General features: G+C 35.6%; 1 protein-coding gene across 15 annotated transcripts in view; it reads right to left on the bottom strand.

Annotated features, from left to right (window-relative positions):
• The window catches only part of kmt2ca (lysine (K)-specific methyltransferase 2Ca), a 216477-nt gene that overhangs the window by 91873 nt on the left and 99103 nt on the right, over positions 1–25501 (bottom strand). For all 15 annotated transcript variants that reach the window (XM_087309099.1, XM_087309103.1, XM_087309101.1 and 12 more), the window contains exons 8-12: positions 20349–20511; positions 19273–19444; positions 13560–13674; positions 8427–8602; positions 5551–5714 (exon numbers count right to left, since the gene is read on the bottom strand). In XM_087309099.1, the coding sequence (XP_087165225.1) occupies positions 5551–5714; positions 8427–8602; positions 13560–13674; positions 19273–19444; positions 20349–20511 (790 nt within the window). The remainder of the gene's footprint in view (positions 1–5550; positions 5715–8426; positions 8603–13559; positions 13675–19272; positions 19445–20348; positions 20512–25501) is intronic.

Below are 25501 nucleotides of genomic sequence, written 5' to 3'. Positions count from 1 at the left end.
AGTGCAATTTGGGAAACAGCCACTAGATAGCGAGGCGCCATTTTGGAATGAAAACTCCGATAGAACAACAGCATATTATAATTCTGTAAACTAAACTATTAAAAGTGCTGATGATTGTGATAGTAAGTGTTGTATTGTCGTCTTTCAGGTTGTATCTCAGCTTTAATACGCTTTTTAAATAAATAAATAAAAACAAAGCAGCTGCTTGCCATCGCGATAGCAATAAGATCCAATGGACAGCCGACCGCTTTCACTCCAAAATAGCGAAATCACAGGGCTGTTGCTGGGCTCTGCTGTTGCAATGGAACGTTCTACTGAGTGTCGCCTCTTGGTCATTCTAAGCTCTTTGATCTAAATAAAAGTTAAGATTTGGAACTTAAATGTAAACATTAAGAACCCCTGCTGTATACCTATGGCTAATTGTTTTAACACTTAACCCAGTATAGGTAATGGGCGTTCTGTTTCTGACAAGCACTGCACACCGCAGAACAACCACAATATACTGGATCATCCCACCAATCACTGGAGATTAGTGTCATGCAAATCATATGGGATTCATCAAGATAATAAAAATACAAGCATATTATAAGAGAATGAAGGTGTTTTTAGACCTAGCATGCATATCCGCCTGTTGTTAGGGAGTCCCCAAATCATAATATGAACCATTTATAATCCATATTAGGGGCACTTTAAATCTATAATTCTTGTTTTTCATGAGTTCTCCTCATTATTTTAACTGTTTACACAAATAATTACCTTTTTTTTATATACAGATACACTTTTATATGAGCTGTAACATCCTTTTGGTGAAGGAAAAACCCTACACACTGGATGGCCTGAGGGTGACCAAATTAATTTAAATATTAGTTTTGCTGTGGTGTTAATATTGACATAGAGACAGTGAAATTAGCTTCCAGCTACTGAAGTGATGGTGTCGTGACAACCCTAGTATGTACGTGTGCATGTGTGCGCTCGTTGTGTGTTTATCAGGAAGCGGGGGTGTGGTAGGGTTGGTTAACAGGTGGGCGTCTCTGTCTTGATTAGAGTCATCTCTCTTGGGGGCCCAACAATGGGATGATTGCTTCCTCTAGCTGCTGGCAGTGGCCCAGTGCATTGCTGCCGGCATGACTGGCTTTACAAAGAGCCCTTACAGCCGGGTCTGATTGTATCCTTTTCTGCCAACCACATGCCAACATATATCAACTCCCCACCACAGGCCCACAGGAAGAAAAAAAAAAAAAAGCATTGGTAATAAGGTGCAGTTGGGGGATGTTAGCATTGCGAAAGGCACACAGCAAATTCATCTGTGTGCCATCAAGCTTCAGGAAGAGTCCAATGTCATTACAGTTCTTAATAATGGGCACAAGGAAAACAAATTTTGCTTTTAGCTTCAAGGGTCATGAAAATAGCTTACCAGCTGGCACTGGCAGCACCAGAAGCCAGTAATTGATTAAATTTCTTGGTTCAACTTCAATTCTATAGAGCATTGTAGTTATTATAAAGCTCACCTATTTTACCCCCTTTTAAGATTTAAGTCTTTTTGTGTCTCCAGAATGTGTCTTTAAAGTTTCAGCTCAAAACACCCTTTAGATTATTTATTATTTCTGAACATTGGATTTTCAGCTCTGAACACAATGTAGCTGTTTTTGGTGCCTGTTTTCCCTGACCACTGTTCCCATATGCCTGTCAGAGTGTGCCTCAATCGCCGCCTCAGCTGCGTCAGATAAACAGCACAGTGACAGACATGAAGGAAGTAGATCTCACGTGACGTTCGTGAGAAATACACTGTAAAACCCAAAAAGTTAAGGTAACTAAAACCATTTGAGGAAACCTATTGCAACAAACCGTTTAAGTTCAAAAACTAATTGTAATGAGTAGTGTGAACTTACTACATTTGAGTAAAAAAAGCTATTTGAGCACAGTAAAACCCGATAAATGAAGAGAACTGAAACCAAACGAGTACTGTAAAACCCAATTAGTTAAGGGAACTCAAACCGATCGAGGAAACCGATTGCTACAAACCATTTGAGTCAAAAACTAATCTATATGAGCAATATGAACTTACTTCATTTAAGTTGAAGTAATGAGGTATTTAATGAACTCATTACCTTCAACACTGAGTTCAAAACAATTTTCAAATGAGTAGAATAAACTTTCAGTAAATTTTGAGTTAACTACACTCATTTCATTTGATAAAGTTGACTGTTGGGTTTTACAGTGTCTTACAGTAAGAACTTTCCCAATGATTATTTGATGTATTTGTTGTGGAGTTAATTCAGGCCTTTCTGCAAAGATGAGTCACACACAATGTTGTTACAAAGTTCACGCACACACACAGCGTACACATATAACTTTGCACTGTTTCAAATGTGACAGGATAGACGTTAGTATCCACTGCTGAATGGATATCCGTTATGTTAGCGTACAAAATAAACCTGATTTAAGTCCACAAACTGGAATTGAAGATTCTTCTTTTATAATTGTATTGACATGCGGCTGTGGGGATGAAGTAAAGATGGTAAAATTGTTGTATTTTATTAAAAGCATGCACTTTTTTAAAAACGTTTTAAACTTGTAAAACTCATTCTTGATCACATTTGATGATGACTAATGATCATAGAGAGCTGAACAGATATTTTAATCCCAGGTGCTTTGCGCATGACCTGTCTTGTTGATATGATTATATGCAATACTTTGGAGACATGTTAATACACTGCTGTCAATCAATTTGGTGGGCGGGGAAACCCCACTCCTACATCACGTTGCGGTCAGCTTCAAAATGGGAGGGATTTGGATCCTATTTTAACATCGGGAAATTTTAAAAAAGAGACTTGTTTTCTTTCCATCACCCCAATATGACTGTGTGAACGCACTACTGTACCTAAAGTTCTGTCCAAAAAGCTTACAAAATATGATTTTAATCATAGGTGCCCTTTAAAAAATAAAAAACATAGTATTACCAAAATCTTTTTGGGAACTCAAAAACTTGAGCTCATTGAACTCAAATCGAAATGGCAACTGAAAAGCATTTTCGAAATTATGACACACTGCAAGATGTTATGAACGGACCAAAAATAGATTTCAGGAATGACAAAACACTGCGAACCACTTTTACTAAAGAGGGCAATTTACAATGAGAGAGCAATGCCCAAGCAATAAAAGAATGCATAAGAATGCAAACTCTGCACAAATAATAATAAAATGAAATAAAAAACATGAAGAAGCTAATTTCCATAATGATCAATGCAATCTAAGGGCAGGAAAAATTAGGTTGTAACCAAGCAAAGCCAATGATAAGAGCACCTGTAGTGTGTAAAACACAAACGTTAGTAAACAATCTTACTTTTTTCTTTCAATCAAACAATCTACACTCGCCAAACATTTACAATACTGATCGATGCTCAATCAACTCTAAATGAATGCAATATTTGTTTTTATTCTGCAGTATATATTGCAATATGAATACTAATTCACTAGATGAGTTAAATGACGAAAGAATTTATTAATTGGGATAATTCTGTATAGGAACACATAAAACATAATAAACAATCCGCAAGCATGGATAAATGCAATAATAAAAACATACAAATTAAATAAATTGCTTTCTGAACTTTAAATAGACTTTAATTTTAAAATGAGTCAAACTTTAGGTATCAGGTCAGGTACAGTAATTGAATAATTAAATGTCAAATAAGACTGCATAGTCTTTGTTTTATAATCAATTCAATAAAAGAATCATTATTAATTTGTTAAAGTTACAAACGGTACAATTTCCTATGCCTGAATGTTTTTAAAAACCTCACACAGTCACGGGCCTCAAAAAACACTTGTGAAATGATACATTATAATCTAGACTAGCCTATGCTTGTAATGTGACCATTGCAAATGAAACGATATGCTGAAACGATACATTGGGAAGCCCTGATTTCAAGGGTTAGTAAATATATAACTCCTATCTTGGAATCTTTGCACTGGTTTCCAGTCAGGTTCCAAATTGATTATTAAAACCCTTGTTACCAACAAAGCACTGCATAATTTATGCAGCAAAACTTTACCAATATTTAACTCATATGCCAACATGTAATCTGTAATCTTAAGAGTGCTCTTATTATTATTATTACAAATGCCTATACAATAAGTTCAGCTGCCAACATAACTGTGTAACTTTTCGAATCACTAATCGTGCAAAATTCAGTCTCAAACACCTCCTTTATATGGCAAATTAGGAGTCCGGTTTTCAGAGATTCTAAATTTCAGTTTAATTCAGGTGAGTGTGGTTTAATTTTCACTGTTGAAAGTCCAAACACTGAAGAGCAAATCCATCGATGCGCAGAGTTAATAACTCTCACCCTTCAAATAAAAAATGTAAAAAGTAAAGAAGGTAATTTTCAATTCATGCTGACATCACATGGTGAAAGTATACGGTACCCATGTGGCCCTCCCCCAACACACGATACTGAAAAATGCAAACGTTCATTTAGGGCAGATTATAAATGATGTATAAAGATGTGGCGGTGGTGTTTCTCAACCTGCTAACACGCTCAGGTCTCTATCTGAACTGAAAAACACACTGCAATTACAGTCACCGACAGAAGAGAGGTTCATGCAATCATGCCAATAGCTTCTGTGACCATCACAAAAATGTTTTAATTCACAAGAACACACAAGAACACAAATCAAAAACTATATGGTAAGCAAATAAAGCAAAATCTGTCTCCATCGTTTCATTTCTAAACATTCGAATCACACAAAATCTGCAGAAACTCACATCTGGTTCAAGCCCCTCGTCCAGAGAATCGTCAGTCTATATCAACTGATGATTGGCTCCTGTACTAGAGGGCGTAGCTTAATTTGCCATATTGACTGTTACACTTTTCCCCATTCAATTGACATGTCTTGAGTATTCTACAGTCTTAAATATAAATCATTATAGGCTCACGAAACTAATTCAGGACAAAATAAAAAGTTTCACTGCCTTTAATTAAAAAACAAGAAAAGGGCAGAAAAAAAAAAAAGAATGAAAAAGGAAAATCGTGTATTTTATTATGTGTTAAATCAAAACTAGGAATGATTTGATCTAAGTCCAATAATCAGGAAATCTCAGCCCTGAACACAGGGGTGTGAAAGCATTCAATTTCAGCTGGTCAAAACGCATTCAACCACATAGCATCGTCATTTGTGCTATTTTAACACTTAAGGGGCAAGAAAGACCCTTGCTTTGTAACCCGATGACAAGTGGTCACAGCAGATGAATTTGATAGGCAGGTTAATGCCAGGAGCAAACTGCAATCTGCCTCAGCTGACCACCTCAAGACAGATCACACAAAGACCATGCTTTCACCTGTTTTTTTCACATCTGTATCCTATGTCTCACAACCCAGATCAAAACTAGATTTTATGGTTCCCCAACTTAAATAGATAGCTTTTTTTCACTTGAGTTCCACAAAATAAATGCCATCTATTCTACAGAAGCTCTACAAATAATACTGCAAACTGCAAGGCTAATAAGCCGATCAGATGCATGTTGAGCGCTGTGAGCTGTGTACTCACCTTCGGCTGGCTCTGGGTCAGTGAGAGAAGCCTCCTGGCTGCTGACAGGTTGACTGTGTCTGGTCTCCTCCTCCACCTGCTTACATGCTCTGCAGGTGTACCCATCCTGAAGCTGGGTGTCAGGGTTAGTGCCCTCCTGCCTCACACAGTCCACGTGAACCCATCTGATGGAGAAACACACACAACCATCTGTGACAACCATCCCATCAATTCCCTCACTGAGGAAACGCATTCTGCCTATAAATTCTCCTGCATGCTGTTAAGCATTTAATAATTATTAGATTGTATTTTGGGAAGCGAACGCTAATAGTTAATCTATTCATTTTGGTAAGCTGATGCTAATTGCTATTCTTCATATTGTAATAATTTCCAGTGTAAATACTAGTAAACTCTATGCCAGAGGTAAAAATGTGTTATTAGAGTAGCAAAGTTTGTTGAATACAGATGTTATTTCCCATCAATTTGTGTCCCTTTTTTTACTTTCCTATAAACTTATGCTTAAGATGGTGTACCATACACCCAATAATACAAGCTAAGTGACCGTTTGCATGGTCATATAGTGAAATTTTGGAAAACTGAAGGCGCTTATTGCACAAGACGAGACATGAGATTGGGTTCACAAGAATAAGACAAGACTTTTACACCGTTTTTAAAAAATCTTCTATAATGAAATAAATGAATGGAAAATAGTATTTTATTCAACTAAAAACTATTTTTTAAAACTAAAAATCACAGACTGCAAAACTTTTTAGGTGCTTTTTTATATCAACTTCTACCCAATTTTATTTTATTTCTACTTGAATGAATTTTCCCATAAAGGACACGTAAACACAGCAAAATAATTAGCTTTAAACTCTACTGACTGGCTGCACTTCCTGTGCACTTTCACATGAAAATGTATGTAATCATGTAATTTTTGGGCAATTAATTTTTATGTTTTAGCAGTTTCACTTCCATTTAGGCATGGGATGATAAACGGTTTCAAGGTTTACTATGGAAAAATAGACCACAAAATTTTTCTGTTATACCGTTCCTAATGTATTTTTTAAATGTGTTGTAAAGAAATCTGTGCTTCTGAGACTAATGAAGAGAGCAGAAGTCAATGATTTACTTATTATGATTAGTAACTTGTTAGTAAACTTATCTCATGCATTGATTCTTCTGTTCATAAACCTTGTGGCTACACTATAGAAAAAACATGCATTTAGTTTTAATCCTGGTGCACAATCTTGTTTGAAATATGCCTATTGTAAATGCTGGATTAAAAAGTTACAAAAATACATTTTCTTTTAATTCCCCATTTATGCCAGTCAGCCATTTTATAAATAAGCCAGACATTAGTTGAATTCCTGAAGTGATGCTTTAAAAAACTTCAATGCTTCCTAGTTCAGCAGTTGAGCTGTCTGTTTTTGCAACCAATGGTAGAGTTGGGAATTTGTGTGAGCCACAGGTAATGTTACTGATCCTGTGTTAAATCTAAAAACACAGGGAATCAAAAGTGACAGAAATCATTGAGCTTGAAAGTTTGAAAAGACAAAATATGTTAAGTGGGGGAAATCTAGAAACTATTTACCTGCTTGTAACCATACCATAACTACAATAACCTTTGAGCTAATAGAATCAGATGAACTAAATACGTCAGTCAAAACTTACAATACTGAAAGGATAACAGATCGTTTGGTTGTTGTTGCGAAGACTAGTTTTACATAGATGGCACAAAATGCAACATGCATAATTGCATATCTGAAACCAACTCAAATCAGGATAATCAAATCTATCTGCCTTTCATATTATGTAAGGATATGAGAAAGACATCAGTGGGCCACACTCAAAAGCTGGTGGTTCAATTACAATGTCCTTTGAATTTGATTTCATGTGCTCTATTGGTTAATCATAGTCTTTGAAGCTTGGAGAGAGGTAATCAGCTATTCATCAACAATTAGTGAGTCCTCACACCAATAATGGACTTTATTGCCAGAATGAAGACTAGCATTAATAATATTAGAAAGCACATGGTGCTGGTTACAAATGCTAAGACATGACTGATATCTATAATACCTGCTAAAAACAATAGCTAAAAGGTTTTTTTTTATTACTTTAAATTACTATTGACATGGTTGTTCCTTGAGTTTTGCAAAGCCATACTTTTAAATTTAGAGGGTGGAAGCTGAGATAAAAAGGTGATTTCTTTGTACATTTTGTAAATGATCTGTGTGAACTAATGAAGCTATGAGCAAAAGTTATCATCTTGTTGATGAGAAGTATAATGTAGTTTTCAATAGTGAAGCTGTCATATATATTTTAACGGACAGTGTAGTGTTTCAAAAAAAATTCCTATGCTCTGCACAATCTCTTACCAACATTTTTAACCTCAATTTTGAGAGAGTTCACAATACCACATTAAAATGCTATCTTTTCACTGTGATGGCTTGGATGTTAAAGGAGATTAGGATATGTGTTTAAACATGCGTCAGACGTCTTGATAATGGATAAGAATCTGATTAAAAAAGACATTTGGAGGTGGCTTAGAATGGATGTAAAAAAGTCAATTTTGCATTGATTTTCATGTTTACATGTCTGCTTCAAATTGATTCAGATGTAAGGGAAAAAAATAATTAAAACATTTTCAACATTTCTTGTGGCAGTGTAAAAATGTCCAGTCAGTGCAAACATGGTTTGAGTCAAGCACAATGTGTTTTTAAGTGGTGAAATACTGCCTGCAGAGAGCAGGAAACCGTTGAAATTCAACCAACATTTAGAAATCAAACACTAAAGCACTAAAGGATGACACTTAATGAATTTCCTTAATAAAATAATATCCATCCTAATATGCGAATGTGTTTCATTGTAATGGCTAAAGGGCTGTAATTTCCTACCTCTTGCATGTGCAGCATGTGTGTTTGTCCGCAGGGCTGCCGGAGTCCTGACTCTGCCCACAGATGAGGCAGAGAAGCGCTGATTCATGCTGTTGTTGACATCCTTCACACATTACACCATTAGACGACCACTGGCCGTTAGGCCTCATGCCACACTGAGCACATGTCCGGCAGTTCTGCAAAACACAACGTTCAAATTTACTTCAACATCATTTAATGCATGATAACGCAATTATGACAGAAAAAAAACATTTTAAATTACTTTCATTGAGCATGTTACAACTTTACAACAACACTATACAACAAATTTATTTGAGAATCCTTTTTTCATGTTCTAGAGTTATTTATTGTGAAGCAAGTTCAAAAGAACAGCAACATTGTAAATGTCAATCAATCAATCAATCAATCAATCAATCAATCAATCAATCAATCAATCAATCAATCAATCAATCAATCAATCAATCAATCAATCAATCAATCAATCAAATCAATCAATCAATCAACTAAATAATCAATCAACCAACCAAACAACTAAATACCCAATCAATTAATCAATCAGTCAGCCAGCCAATCAATCAATTGATCAATCAAACAACCATTCAAACAGACAGCCAATCAACTAACCAACCAGCCAAGCAACCATTCAAACAAACAGCCAATCAATCAATTGATCCATCAATGAATTGATCAAATTAATCAATAAAAAAATCAATCAATCAATCAACCAAAAAACTAAATAACCAATCAATTAATTAATCAGCTAATCAATCAATCAACCAATTATTCAAACAAACTACCAATCAACAAATCATTCAACCAAACTGCCAATCAACCAATCAATCATTCCACCCATCAATCAATCAATCAATCAATCAAAAAAACAACAACGACAACGAATCAACCAACCAACCAACCAACTAATCAATAAGCCAATCAATCCATCAACCAACCAACCAACCATTCAAACAAACAGCCAATCAATCAGTCATTCCACTCATCAATCAATTAATGATTCAAATAAAAAAAACAATCAATCAGCCAACCAACCAAACTAATAGCCAATCAATCAATCAATCAATCAATCAATCAATCAACCAACCAACCAACCAAACAAACAAATAGCCAATCAATCAATTAATCAATTAACCAACCAAACAACAAAATAGCCAATCAATCAATCAACCATTCAAACAAATAGCTAATCAATTAACCAAACATCAAAATAATCAATCAATTAATCAAGCAGCCAATCAATCCACCAACCAACCATTCAAATAAGCAGCCAATCAGTAAACCAATCAACTAACCTTTTAAACAAACAGCCAATCAATCAATCAATCAATCAACCATTTAAACAGCCAATCAATCAATTAATTTATATTTGACAGCTAACAGTTTTCCCTCATCTTGACTTGATCTGAATCTCTCACTATTTTCAGACTACTTCATGTTTAAACTTACTGTGAATAAACCAATACTGCCAAATGACAGCAATTGTACATATTTGCATCTAAATTGTGTGAAACTTGTTCATGTATTAAAACCAATATTTAAAAACAAATAGGTTTAGTTATAGCAACACATCGCATAGAAACAATGACACTTGAACCTAACAACAAACTGTCAACTGCAAACATTTAAAAAAGGCTCTCCTAAAATCATTTCAGAGTGAGCTCCAGCATAATTACGGCTCTACAAATCCTCAAAATCTTGTTCATCAGACTGCTTCAGCGCTCAATAGAAGCAAAAGCACCACAAAATTCCATGTCAATTAAAAAAATACATAAATAAAAGGCACTTCAAGCTCATCAAGAGCAGCATTTCATCCTGCTGAAGAGGGACATGTATCAACTCTAATAACCACCCACAGACCCTTTGCGGGAAATCCAAGCCTCTCTGATGATGGACAGACTCCTTTTCTAAGTCCTAAATGACAGGTGGGGCTTCTTGAACGCCTCCACGAAGTGACAGAAGCAGTCTGACAGGGATCGGTGTAGGATTTAGTTCAGCTTATATATTTATAAAGATACAAATTAGGTATGCCATGATACTTAATACAATATTGAACTGTTTGGTACAACCTCTATGGTTCAATACTCCTATATAAATGGCTTTTTTTTTGGTTTTGGATTTTAATGTATCATTTTCCCCCATGCTATTTATTACTCTTTGAATTGGCTTTAAATGTATGTCTACACAAGCAATGTACAATTAGTAAGCACTAAAGTTAGGAACACTTTCACGTGAAAGCGATGTGTAACCAAGTGAAATTTGTACTAATGCAAAACACAGTAGTCAACACAACATCAACACAAACTTGAAGCAAAGCAGAGTAAGGGTTTGTAAACTCAGTCTAAGTGCGGTATGTCCAGTTAACCATCATTATTACGCATTATTACGTTTTTCAACTAATTTACTTAAAGCTGTTGTTATTTAAATAATGAGTCTCGAGATGTAAAGAGAACTCGCTCTCGAGATTTGAGAAGTGCACTCATCTGAACTTGTGAATGAAAGTTTCGATGCACTAATTAGGTCTTGCTTCTGAACAGACAAACTCTACGTTCAATAATTATGTTGAGGTGCCCAATTTGACTAGTATTCAATCGATTATGCCGTAGAATGTAAACATTTAAGAAATTATTTGTCGTTTGTAACTTTCTCAATCTTCTGCCTCTTCTGTAGATTGTCTTAAATCGAAAATATCTTATTTATGCTGTCTGTTTTTAATGTTAAACAAACTGCAAAAAACTATAAAATTGTAGAAATCCCTCACAGCTCCTGGCTGAATAGCTGTTGTAATTTACAGTATTGTAATTTACAGTACACATTGTCATAAGTCACATTATCACATTGTGTTAAGTTGCATTTCATTTATACAGTGAAGTTGGCATACAGTATGCAATGTATATTTGATCATATTATTCAGTTTCTATACCTGCTATCTATTGTTAGATAACAAGAAAACCCTAAAAAAGCACTATTTATTTTACTGGTATCTTTGCTATATTGTATTCATTTGCAGTTGTTTGTAGAGTGCTTTTTTACTGGACACATCACATATATTATACTAACCATAAAGTTAATAGTTAAACTGGATTGATTAGGTTAACTAGGCAGTTTAGGTTAATTAGGCAAGTCATGTGATTTTTGTACCCCTACCCTTTCCCCTTCCAACAGAGTATGAAGGGGAAGGACTTTAAAATTTACCTCTAAGAAATGGGACACCACTACAGCACCGGCATTATATGTCATCGCAAGCTCTTGCTTCATATGAGATAGACGATGACGACTGCTGTAGTTATTCCAGTTGCGTTATATTTTTGGTATTTATCCTCCGGAAATCACTGAAGGCAACAATATCACGTTATCATAATGATCTAATGTGACAATAAGCTCGCAACTATACAGTGCATTTACACCGTGACCTTATTCATCAATGTAAACAAAGGAAAACATCATTAACCATATAGCAGTCACTGTGAAAAGGTCATTCTCAGTCACTAGACTTTTCTGACACGCTATTTGAGTGTCTTTTGAGGGTTATGGGAGGGGTTAAGGAGGAGAATTGGGATTAGACCAAAGTATTGAACAAATGTGTTGAACCAATTTTCTTATAAAACATATTTCTAAAGGTGCTGTTGACTTAAGATTTTTATCGGATGTTTATAACAACCGTAGAAATCCATATATGCAAAGAAAACAAACCTAGATCAAAAATTAAGCTTTAAGTAATAAAAAGAAACGACAGGCAAAAAGTATTAAACACATGAAGAAAGGGAGGTGTAGAAAGGCAGTGAATGCCCAGACAGCAGCTGAAATCTCTTAACAGTTCTTCAGCAACTCTCTGCCCTTCGTCATTGTCATGGGTCTCAAACTCAATTCCTGGAGGGCCGCAGCTCTGCACAGTTTTGCTCCAACCCTAATCAAAAGAGTCTCGAAACACCTTGATTAGTTGGATGAGCTGTGTTAGATTAGGATTGGAGCAAAACTGTGCAGAGCTGCAGCCTTCCAGGAATTGAGTTTGAGACCTATGGTCATTGTAAATGAATTTTAGCTGCTTCAGTCCAACATCTAGCAGGATGGTGAAGACGAAACCAGACATTTCAGCAAGACAATGATCCAAAACACAGCCAAGGAATCTCTCAAAAGCTTTTAGAGAAAGAAAATAAATCTGTGGAATGGCCCAGCCAATCACCTGACTTGAACCCAACAGAAAATACAAAATACAGATTAGATTTATTAGCCGAGTCTCAGAGAACCATCAAGATTTTTACACTCTGCTGAAGAGACAAACACAACCCTAAGCAACTCATGTGACTTCATTCTTCATATGAGAGGCGTCTTTCAGCTGCCACCAACATAATAACCTTTTATATAAAGTATTAAATACACTTCAGTAGTTCAATTAATTCTTCTTTTGTCATTTTGTTGTTATTACACATTACTCATTTCAGATTTTTTTTTTTTATGTTTATTTTGTTTGGGTTTTTACCAAAATCCGGTTCAACTCCATGTCTCAGTTCACACACACTTATCGGGTTGCTAAAAAAATTATTACATATAGAAATATAACATATAATAAAACACACTTATTACAGTGACTTGTAGTCAAGAGGTCTGCATAGAATCTAAATATTCAGTTACAATGCCTTAATTTAATTTTTCCCCTTTTAAATCCAACTTTGACTCCTTTTGACTAAATGGAGAACTAACTGCTTTGGCTTATGGATTTAAAAATCCCCAATGGAGAAAACTAACACATCTATGCCACAACTCACTCACACACACATCCCTTCCAAGTCAGCCAACACCATAAGTGAGGCTACACAAGACATGCATCAAAAGCATCTATGCACAGCATGCACATTAGGAATAATTAAACTAAAGTGTTTTGAAGGTAATTTATTCATCGTGGCGATTGAATACAGCTCCATCCTCATTCCAGAGAGAATATACAGTATGCTGGAGACTCTTTAAGTCCACAGTCTATAAACACACCAGAAAAAAAGAGACGTGTGTGTTGGGTGTTCCAGGCTCAAAGTGAAAATGAAAGCACAGTGTCTCTTTATACACAGCAGGCCAGCATCACAGTCCCAATGCTGTTTGGTAGTCAGTATACAAACACGGGCTTACCTTGCACCTCCAGCCATTGGTGGGTATTGTTTCCATGATGGGCTGCAGGCAGAAGGTATGATACCCTTTATCACACATGTCACACACCAGCATCTTGCTGTCGTCCCCTGGGTTTCTACAAACCAGACAATAAAAAAAAAAAAACAGATACACAAGATTAAAGATCTCACACAGAGAGCATCTCAGGTACAGGGTTTGGGGCTTTTGCAAATTCCCAAACGAGACGTCCTGACCTATATTCTGTAAACAGATAGCGGACAGTTTCAGCAACAACAATCTGCATGTCTGTGAGAGAAGCGAAAGTGTCTTTAGTTAAGATGTGATGTTTATTGTTCAGCATGTGGAGCAGGAATGGACCAACGGGGTTTCACAGTAGACCCGGGCTATTTAATTAGTTTGTCATGGGGGCCGGTTCATAAAAAGCATCCCAAATAAAGGGTCGGAGAAATATGACTTGCTATATGAGTGATAACACAACTGCATATAGGAGCCCATATGCTGTATTTTTCCTTAAGACGCCCACGTTGGCTTTTTATGCATTAAAATTTTTATGTATATCGTATTTTGAAACTACATAATATCATTGCATTATACAATAGACTTTTTTTTTTTTTCAAACATTCAAATGTAGTGCATTGCTGAAGTGTTCTACATTTCCACATGCTTTTTCTACATTCAGACCTTTTTATATGTTATTTTTAACTTGTATTTTATTTTACATAACATATCTTTTGTTTACATTGCACTGAAAGACACGCACAATTCATATCGTGAGATGTTTTCTACTGCGTGTGCCCGGAAAGACACAAGCACGTTGCTCTGCTTGTGCGTGCATATTGTCATATATTCTTACATTAGAAATAACAAACTTGCAAGCAGAAAAGACGTGATATGGGAACGACTGCTGCTATAGTTTAACCGGTGTGTGTGTGCGTAATAGCCGCAGTGTACATACTTGGAACTTTAAACTAGCGTACAGTTGAAAACTTGGCATAACTTGTTTAATTGCAGCAGTTTCATTTTGTTCCGTGCAACAGAAATGCGGCTTAAGCCTTTACGATTAACCACTTAAACTCCGGGTCAGTGACGTCATCAACATTCGATTTCAGATTTAAAGTGCTAGCGTTGCACCAGACCCCCGTAAGTGGTGTCGTTTGAAAGTGTAGAATCTATATTTTATGCACATATGCATCACTTTGGTTTTTTTCTACTGTTTAAAAGTTATTTACACTTAAATACACAGTATTTTGGATACCCGAGCTGGGTATTTTACATTGGTTCATTTTCATATTATTTTATATGACACATGTACAAGTTGTAGCTCAAATGAAATCTCTTGCCGGTGCTCATACAGTTCTAGCATTCTTTTTACTGAATTATATTTATAAGCCAAACAGTTGTTGAATGAATTGTGGTGTTTCCATGGTGCAGAAATGTAAACAATACATTTATGATCAATAGGCAGCCCCAGATAGCACAGACAGCTGTCATCTCTTACCTTATGCTGTGCCCTTCAGGGCTATTCTCCTCTGTTTTTGAGGTGATGTGCATAAGTAATTCTTTTATATGTCTGACATGGTCCAAACACAGTGAATTATGTTTGATCAAACAAAAGAATAGTGAAATATGTAAACAATGATCAATCCCTGTGGCCTGTACAGCACCTCTCATCAGTTGGAATGCAATAACTTTTGCATAGATTATGGTAGATACCTTTTTCTTTTTTCCTATGATTAGACATGTGCAGGAACCACCAAAATTAATTGCAGCACGCTAGACCACACAGAACCTAAAAGGTACACTTTCAAATTTGAGTTTATAAAAAATAAAATACAAAAAGCGCCTATTTTTTTCTGTTTATTATAACACAGACAACATATACAGTTATTTTAAACACTTTCAATAGTGTTTTATAAAAATTCAAAGGGTTTTCTTTAAAATGATACCAAATTTTTGCATTTACACCTCTGCATGTGGATTTGGGAAGCTTTTAAATTTGGTAAGGCAAAACCCAGGCGGAAATCCCCAAATAACAGCAGAGTTTAAGTGGTTAATTAACTGTGACAAAGTAAAGCGCAGTTAATAGTGAAATCAGCTAATCGTTGCATCCCTAATGACAATATCAATGCATAGTACAAAAGACCTTTTCTACAAACACATCCAAATGTTTTCGGCTGCCCGCGCTACTTGCTTATGGTAATTCACGCTCTGTGCAGCCTCTGCAGCTCATGCTGTATTGAACAGACGCACGTCACTTCATAACTATAGCGGCCGTTTTTCGACTGAACTAAATTTATTTTGATGTCTTGATCACACTATTTGGAGGGCCGGAACAAATTGCCTCGGGGGCCGGGTTCATTGAATAGCCCTGCAGTAGACAAACAATCCAATACAACAGTGAGACTAACATCTAAACGACCAAAATAACCTGTTGTTTGGTGCAGACTAAACTTTTAAAAAATAATTTCTGCAGTCTATACAGCCTTTTAGTGACAAAAATAATAGAAAGAATAATAAGAAACAAGAAAAGAGTGAATAAATAATGATGGAATTTAAATTTTTGGGTGAACGATCCCTTTAAGTGAAGCATGCATTTAATTTATAATATTTATTACTTACACACTTTTTTTTGCACGTAATCAAAACACCTGCATTTGTCAGGCACTACTTAAATATCTACTCTCAATGCATCACAGCCATTCCTCTTCAGCCCAACACAACCTCATTCCACATTTACCCAAACACACCATTACATTCTCCCCATGAGCAATAAGACTTTCACTGTGGATTTGCAGAGCCCAAACGCGTCTAAGTGCTAAATCAGAGAGGAGAAAGTGAGATTTATAGAGCTGAGAGGATGTGAGGGTGACGTTCAGAAGATTTATCTCTTTCCAGGCCTATATTTTCAGCCAATGCAAATCCACATTAAATGAGAACGTCGTCTGATATTTACAGCACTGCTGAGACATTACATCCATTTTCAGCCACAGATTGAGAAGGATGCAGGTTCATTCTTTCTCTCAACAACTGTAAATTCATTATCTCAACATAGTAGATGACAGAAGTTAAATAAGCTACAATCTATTTACACTGCAACCGATTCATTTAATCTGCAACTGATGCCTTAAATGTATAATCATGTACTATTGCCTTCCTCAACAAAACACTATAGACAAGACAGTTTGTACACACATTTTGAAGTGCAGGAAATCAGATCTTTTAGCAATAGGCACGAGACAATAACTGTGTTCAAGGTAGAGCAGCACGATTCTGGCTAAAATGAGAATTGCGATTTTTTTGGGTTAAAATAAAGATCACGGTTCTCTCACGATTCTGTAGGTGTAAAACAAAGGTTAATATGAGTCGCCAATTTTAATTTTTTCTCTCAAACATATGGTAAAACAACTATAATAATATTATGTGTAGGTCTACTGGTTTCTATAAATAATTCTATTCTACTTATAATAATTCTGATGTTGAATTATGTTTGAGATATATGCTTGCAATCATTGACAACATTATTACACCATTTAATTCACTGGTAAAATCAACATTATATAGGCTAGAGTAGTTATACTGACACTGTAAACATTTATTTTCATGCACAACTGTGTGTTCGCTATGAAAGAAAAAAACATATCAAATGCTTGTCATGATCATAAATCTAAAATGCGATATGATTATTTAAATGATGTGCATGCTTTCAGTTTCATTTTCACTGCTAAGTGCAGTTCATACTTCACGCGCGGCTCTCAAACGATCACTCTGTGCCACAAACTCAATACTATTTACAACTTTATTACCTGTTACTCACAGCAGGTTCTGTTCACTAAAGGAGACACACGCATGTCTATCATTAAGTAGGGCACGCGCCCGCACTACAGCTTACAGTCAGCAGCTCACGTCACGTGTGATTTCCCGGCCGCGAATACAGCATTATATGAAGACAAAAATGACATTTGTAGGTAAATTATACCTTATAAATACAGTATGTGACTCTTTCAACATCATTTGGAGGTGCCCATGTCACAGAGCAATGTATGTGAAAGAATGAAAAGACTCGTGCAGCTGCCTTTGCTTCTCCCTTGAACGTGAAAATTGGACTGGCAGAATCGTAGAAATGCTGAATTAAGATCGTCTAGGGGGTCGAATCGAGGTCACGATCTTTTTACGATTAATTGCGCAGCTCTAGTTCAAGGTATACCACGCTTTGGAAAAGTCATAGTTTTAAAATCATCAAAATGTTCTGCTATACCGTTCCTAAGGTATGAGTAAGATTTTTTATTTACTTTTTTTTTTTTTTTTTTAGGACAGCAGTATCTCCAGCAGAAAAAATCTCCAAAGATGGTGTTTTAAATTGGAATAAATCTGTGTTTTTGAAACATATGAAGTCCATTTTAATAATTTAGCCTGACATGTTTACGGCTCCAAAATACTTGGTATGTTTCTGAAATTAAAATATATTGTTTACAAAGGGAAAGAGGTTTTGTTTTTTACCCAGATATTTAAAAAGAATATATTTTAGAGCAATAATCTCAATACTGGGATACCTTGAAGCCGTGATTTATATCCAAGGTTATCACCGTCAGAATCTTATACCGGCCCATACCTACTCAGCAGTCACAGTCAGTATTGATCATTAAAAACACACACACAAACTATCAAATTCTTTAAGCAGGGAATCTGCAGGCGTCTAAGAGTTATATTTAAGACTTTTAAGACCTTTTAAATAACACAGAATAAAATTTAAGACCCATGGTATACTATATTTTTTGTACAGCATCGAATTTCCAAAAAAGACACACAACTAATTAATTACCATCATACCATCAATAACACTCTTTATTATATAGAAAGTGTTAAAACTTAAAATGGCCTTTGAGCTGACTAATAACAACTTGTAATACTAGAGATTTGGATTTGGGGCAAAGATTTAATGAATACATGATATATTTGGACTTTACATTGATTGAAAATGGTGATGGAATAATGTGAAAATTTGCTTTGATCTTTGGTTTGTTATGATCGTTTATTTATTTACTTGTTTATTTCTTCCTATTGTACACATCAGCTCAATGTCTCACAATTATGTCCATTGAAGTGTTGTGTGAAGTGAAGGCTGATTTGTAATTCTGTGTCAAGCACACACATTTGCTCTGGCGGTTCGACTGTTCGATTGCATTCAAGACCTTTAAAATGCAGATTTAAGACATTTTAAGACTAATTAAGGCCTTATTTTTATACTATTTATAAATTTAAGACTTTTTAAGATTTTTGAAGATCCGTTAAGACACCCTGTTAAGGCATGCCATGTTTCCATTCACGAGAGTATGTTTAAAATACACACTAAGCTAATTCAAGGCTGCAAAAAAAAATAAAATAAAAATACACAACACTACTTAAATTTGTAATAATTACATTTGTTTATTAATTTAATAATAAAATAATATTATTTATATTTGTAATAAATATATTTTTTATTATTTTATTTATTTTTTATTTTTTAATAATTAAAGTCGGATTGACAAATGAAAAAAGAAAATGGGTAAAATGTCTAATAAGATAACGTTTAATACCAATGACTAAAAAACAAAAAAAAATTTAAAAGGTCAAATCTGAATGTTTGCTAAAAATGCAAAAATCAACTAAAAAAATCATAGGATTTTATGAATGACGAGTGACTAGTTATGGACATAAAAAGCTGGTTACTCACTTGCATGAGAGGCAAACTTTGCACTCCGGACACTGCCAGCCAGCCCTCTTCAGCGGGGTGACAGTGACGTCCAGACAGGTCCCATGGTAATGCTGACCACATGTGCAGCAAAAGAGCTGATCGAGTAAGTCTCCAGAACTGTCACACACCAGACACTTCACACCATCTTTCGCTAAAAAGAGACACAAAGGAAGAGTCTATTTATTTAGATTGTGCCTTTAAATCCACAGAGTATATTTTACATGCAGCAAAAATATGGATGGATGCTCTCCTTTTTGCAATATACTGCATGTATTTTAAGTATGTATGCTGAATACACTAGTCGAGCTGCTCCTGTATTTGCTTTGCTCACCGATGTCTTGTGCTTTGTCAATCTGTCAACGGACATTATTTAAATTTTAAAAGTCTGATTCATTTACAACATTTAATTACATCATTGATTTTTGTAGCTCCTTAATTAAACAAAGAAACTAAAGGTTATTGTAAATTTGAAATGGGAATTAAAACCAACCAACTCCCCATCATTTTCCTTTTCTTTTCAGACAAGATGGCGGACCAACTTTGGCCCGTGGGCCCTACTTTAAGCACCTCTGCTCTAAATAAAAAGTTTATAATTTTTAAGGCTTAAAGACGACAGAAGATCAGAGGGTTTAAAATGATGTCACATTTGTTAATACTATACATTTGACCCAATTTGTCAATTAAAGTGTTGACATATCTATGTAAACACTATGACTTTCAGAAAATGTTATTTCTATAGGTCACACATTGCTGAAAAGAGTATCAGGACACACACACATTTTCTTGGGAAGTAAAAATTGGTTGCTTTTCTGAGCAATTTGGTTCTTCCGGCTTGAAAAGTTGATGCAACACCATGAGATACGAGGCAAATGCTTTATTTTTGAATGGTGACTGGCTGCCAGGACTGGAGAAGTATGCAGTGCAATGTCAAATTAGCTGTGCTCTAAATGATATCAATTTTGAGCCACTTAAAATAATACAAAACTAATAAATAATATGACACTCTAAATAAAAACAACAATAGTGAAACTAATAACAACAACAGTGAAACTCACATCGGACGAGGGCTTGTTGGATGTGATCCGGGCACAGGAGAGTGTATGTCTTTATGTCCTGGAAGGTTCCGGCAGCAGCTGCACAGGGGTAATGAAAAGAGCGCCCGCAGCTCTCCTCACAGCACTTTATGGATGCTCCAAGGCGCTTACAGTATGCACAGCACTATAAAAACCAACACAAATGCATAAATATTAGGGCTGTAGTATTTGTTCAGAACTTCAGACATTGCACATGTACATGTGACTGCGTGGCTTACACAGCATCAAAGTGACTCCTCAATGGATTAATCGTTCACAAATATAAGTTGTTTACACTCTTTAAGGTTTCCTTTAGATACCCAGACAGTGCTGTAACATAATCAGCAAGACATATTTCTTCTGTTATTTAGGGGCTGAGCACTGGTGGTGCGTAGGCCCAATTGGAATTGTTCTGTTTCTTATTATAATCGCATATTTAAGGGTCTGACCATGCACGAAAACTCACAAAATTTTATAATACACACCAGCAGTGGCAAAAATTGACGTTTGTTATGGGTTTCAGAAGTGGTTTAAGCAAACTGGCTGAACAGCGCCACCTATAAATAATAGGTGCCCGGCGAGCTTTGTTTCACACTCATATACAAAAAAATGGCACACACAGTCTATTGGAGTAAAAGCTGCAACCAAACAGGAAGTCAGACATTTTTAACTTCCTTAAATGAAAATAATAACAATAATACAAAAAATGTGGCATTGCCATTTCTAGGCGTTGTACTTTAACCAACTCCTCCTATAGGGATTATCAGGTCAAAACCAAATTTGGGTATTGTTTATGTATTGCGAATAGCTAGAGTCTTCTGCCAAAAAGGGGTGATTTTCTCAGGGTTTTCTTTACATTTATCAGCTAAATTATCATTGTCCACTGTTCTCTGTCATCCTAAGGCCATCGGGCAGCAGTAAGCCCGGGTGCGAGGTCCCTTTCATTGCTGCTTGCAGTTTTAATAATCATTTTATAATAATTTGAGGGCAGATATTTTAGAGAATATGGTTGCTAAGGGTTGATAAAAAGCTAATATAGTATATATTACAGTATTTAATTTAATGATGGTAAACATACAAAATATTTAAAATACTGGAAAATAATTTGAAAGCACAAACATAAAGTGGTAATCCCTTAATATTGTAATCCAATAAGGTGTTTTTTATATAAATAAGGCAAGACAAGTTTATTTCTACAGCACATTTCGTACACGATGGTTCAAAGCGATTTAAATAAACAGGGATAAAAGAAACAAGCATAAGAAAATAAAAAAAACAATGGAAACAAATAATTAAAACAGATTAAAATGTGTTAAAACAGGTTATAAAAGAATGAAAAAGAAAAGAAAGACATAATAGTGTGACGTAGTAGTTGGATGAAGCACAGTGCTCATTCAGTAAAGGCACAGCTAAACAGACGTGTTTCCAGTCTTGATTTGAATGTGCCTGATGTTGGAGCACATCTAATCATTTCTGGAAGCTGATTCCAGCAGCAGGGGGCGTAGCAGGTGCAGACCAATTCACCCTGATTTGACTGAACTCTTGGAATTTCTAGTTTGTATGATCCTAAAGAACTGAGTGATCTATTAGGTTTGTATTCAGTGAGCATATCTGTAATGTAGTGGGGACATTTAGTGATTTATAGACAAGTAATATTAGTTTAAAATCTATTCTGTATGTAACTGGGAGCCAGTGTAAAGACCAGAGAAGAGATGTGATGTGCTCTGATTTTCTGCTTCTGGTCACCAGTATAAGTGTAAGCTTATTTATACACTAGTATAAATAAGCTGTTCAAGTAGAAATAAAATACAGTACCCATGTAATAATTTTCTTAGTAGCCCGATAAGTGTGTGAACTGAGATTCATATTTTCTCAAATAAAAAGAAAGAAAAATTCTTCAGCAGTAAACAATGTCAAGACAGAAAATGGCACTCATTCAATGAAATAAAAAGAACACTTCACAGCTTATACAAATAACACTTATTCTAGAGAGTTGAGATGAACCATGGCGCAAGCAAGTGCAGAAGTTGTTTTTATTTATTCTTTTTTTTAGCCCAATGTAGGTCAATGACCAAAGAGCCATTAGCTGCTGGCCTTAAAGCACAAGGAACATTAAAAAAAAAAAAAAAAAACAAGAAAGGAATTATGTGGCAACTGTTGAGCAATAACTGAATTTAATTTATTTATAAGTTTAATAATAAATCATGTGACTGCCTTATTTTAAAAGGTTTTATTTTCATTTATGTGCATGCTCTGTGAAAAGTACATGCAGGAAATGTACAGTTAAATGTACCTTGGTTTTACAGCTTATGTTAAAATGGTTAACATGCATGTACTTTTCATTAAGCACCCACAATAAAAAAGAAACACAGCAGTAAAGGCTGAAAATTTAAAACATAAAAAAAGTGTGCAAAACAGACACACCAAATACACACATAGACACAATGTATGTGCACTTGCAGACAAACAGACAGATTCTAAAACGTTTAGTAAGTTGAGCCAGAAGACTTAACTAGGAAGCTGAAAAGGGATCTTAACATTAATGTTAAAGTTGTAATCTTAATTTTTTAATAATAATTTACATGTTTGAATTAGGTTATTGGCAACAAAATATTTTCTTCGGTGTTCATTTCCCTGTGGCGACCCTGGATTAATAAAGGGACTAAGCTGAGAAGAAAATGAATGAATGAATGAATGCCAAGTCAGTTTTGAAAAAAGTCAATAAAATCATAAAAATAAAATTAATTTAGTCTTTAATAAACTTTAATTACTACTTTCAAATGCAAATAAATAAATAAATACAAATAAATTGTGACTATTTGGTTCTCTTTGACTCGTTCGCACCACTTTTATACGATATTCCAGTTTTGAGCATACATTTAATTAGCATTTTCGGATGGTGTGTGCAGCAATTCCATTTTGAGAAAGAGAAATGGTTTAAATACCTGGATCTAAACAGAACTTTATTCTGCACATTAATGACTCATTTCTACCAGTTTTGACTGTTCTGTTGTTTAAAATATGTAATAAAACACATATACACTAACCGGCCACTGTATTAGGTACACCTGTCCAACTGCTTGTTAATGCAAATTTCTAATCAGCCAATCATATGCCAGCGACATGGTCAAGACGATCTGCTACAGTTCAAACTGAGCATCAGAATGGGAAAGAAAAGTGATTAAGGTGACTTTGAACGTGGCATGGTTATTGGCGCTAGACAGGCTGGTCTGAGTATTTCAGAAACTGCTGATCTACTGGAATTTTCACGCATAACCATCTCTAGGGTTTACAGAGAATGACCCGAAAAAGAGAAAATATCCAGTGAGTGGCAGTTCTGTGGGTGCAAATGCCTTGTTGATGCCAGAGGTCAGAGAAAAATGGCAAGACTGCTTCAAGTTGATAGAAAGGCAACAGTAACTCAAATAACCACTCGTTACAACAGCAGTGTGCAGAAGAGCATCTCTGAAGCTTGGCAAACAGCTTTCATAATCACAGAATGATTATTTCGATGTCATCATTGCTCAATTAAATCAATTTAGATTTTTAAACTGATGTTTTGCATAGCTTATAATCAGCGTACTATGGCTCTGTGTAGCAAATGGAACACCAAGCAATGAAAGTGATGGAGGTTTACTAGAAGCAGCTTTATTGACAAATACACATGAAATCACCTTCAATTAATCTCCAAACCCTAGTTTAAAGTTTCGATATGCTAACTGCGTCACTCTTGGAGTACAGACTTGTAAGAATGGTGGAAAAACTACAAACCCTGAACTGCAAGGTTGTCATAACATGCTGTTCCTCTCACAGGCCCATTTGCTCAATACACTTCCCCCTCTTTCAGCATGTATTTTTTTCAACCTTTCGGCTACATCCAGAAAAACATTCAGGATCAAGGTAAATGCCATTCAAAATAAGAACGCAGATGAAAACTGGCCAGACATTTTAATCACCACTATGGAAAAAAAAAGCACTCACACTTTGAATAATAGAGGATGCCAGGGCCTGAGAAAACAGCCCTAAACTAAAAATGTCTCTAGTCAGCAGTCTCTCCAGTTCTCTTGTGCTTTAAAAAAAAAAAAAAAAAATCCTTGGCTTAAGGCCCAAATGCAACAATCTGCAAATACCTTTTAACACTGAGCTTTAAGCAATTATCGGCCAAGCGGTGAGTCCACTGGGGCTGACAGCAGCTTCTACCCACAATGCTCTTTTCTGAATCACTCTGAAGGACAGCCATATAGAGAACTCTATGGCCATGCTGTCCAATCTCAGGGCTGGGTGGGTGTTGAGAATCTCATCGCTCGATTCCATGCCTCCAAAAATATATTAAATAAAAGCCATCCCCTCAGACATCTCCTTCGCGGGGTGAAAAAGTTTACAGCTGATACATTATTGCTGCCAAGACTCCAAGGACAATATTATAAAGTAGAACAGCTTTCCCTCCTTGAAATCCTATATGCAAAGAGGCATAATGGCAGCATTCCAAACGGAGCAGGCCAGTGATGAAAGATGCAGTAAAGTGTTGGATGAGTGTGCTGTACTGTGTACTGTGTGTCGACTGGTTTGTCTTGGCCAGGCAGTGATTCCATTTTGAGAAAGTCAATTGATTTATAAACCTGAATAAAATTCAGAAAGTTTCGACCAGTTTCCACTGTTCTGTGTATAAAGTAGTAAATATGTAAACAATAAAAATAATAAACGTTTATGCACACATATACACATATTTATTTAACCACATACTTAATTTGCATTTTAATTTGCATGTAATTTAGCTGTACATTGAATATTGTCCAATATCATATGAACTCACTGCTCGTTAACATAATTTTCTAATCAGCCAATTACATGGCAGCAACTCAATGCAATTAGGCATGTAGACATGGTCAAGGCAATCTGCTGCAGCTCAAGCCGAGCATCAGAATGGGGAAGAAAGATGATTTAAGTGACTTTGAACGTGGCATGGTTGTTGGTGCCACATGGGCTGGTCTGGGGGTTTCAGAAACTGCTGATCTAGAAACTGCTGATCTATCCAGTGAGCGGCAGTTCTGTGGGCGCAAATGCTTTGTTGATGCCAGAAGTCAGAGGAGAATGGCCAGACTGGTTCGAGCAAATAGAAAGGCAACAGTAACCAC

This window comes from Danio rerio, chromosome 24, assembly GCF_052040795.2.
Source record: "Danio rerio strain M-AB ecotype USA chromosome 24, GRCz13ab, whole genome shotgun sequence".
NCBI lineage: Eukaryota > Metazoa > Chordata > Actinopteri > Cypriniformes > Danionidae > Danio > Danio rerio.
Note: the sequence above shows the minus strand (reverse complement) of the source record. Positions and strands in the feature narration are given on the sequence as shown.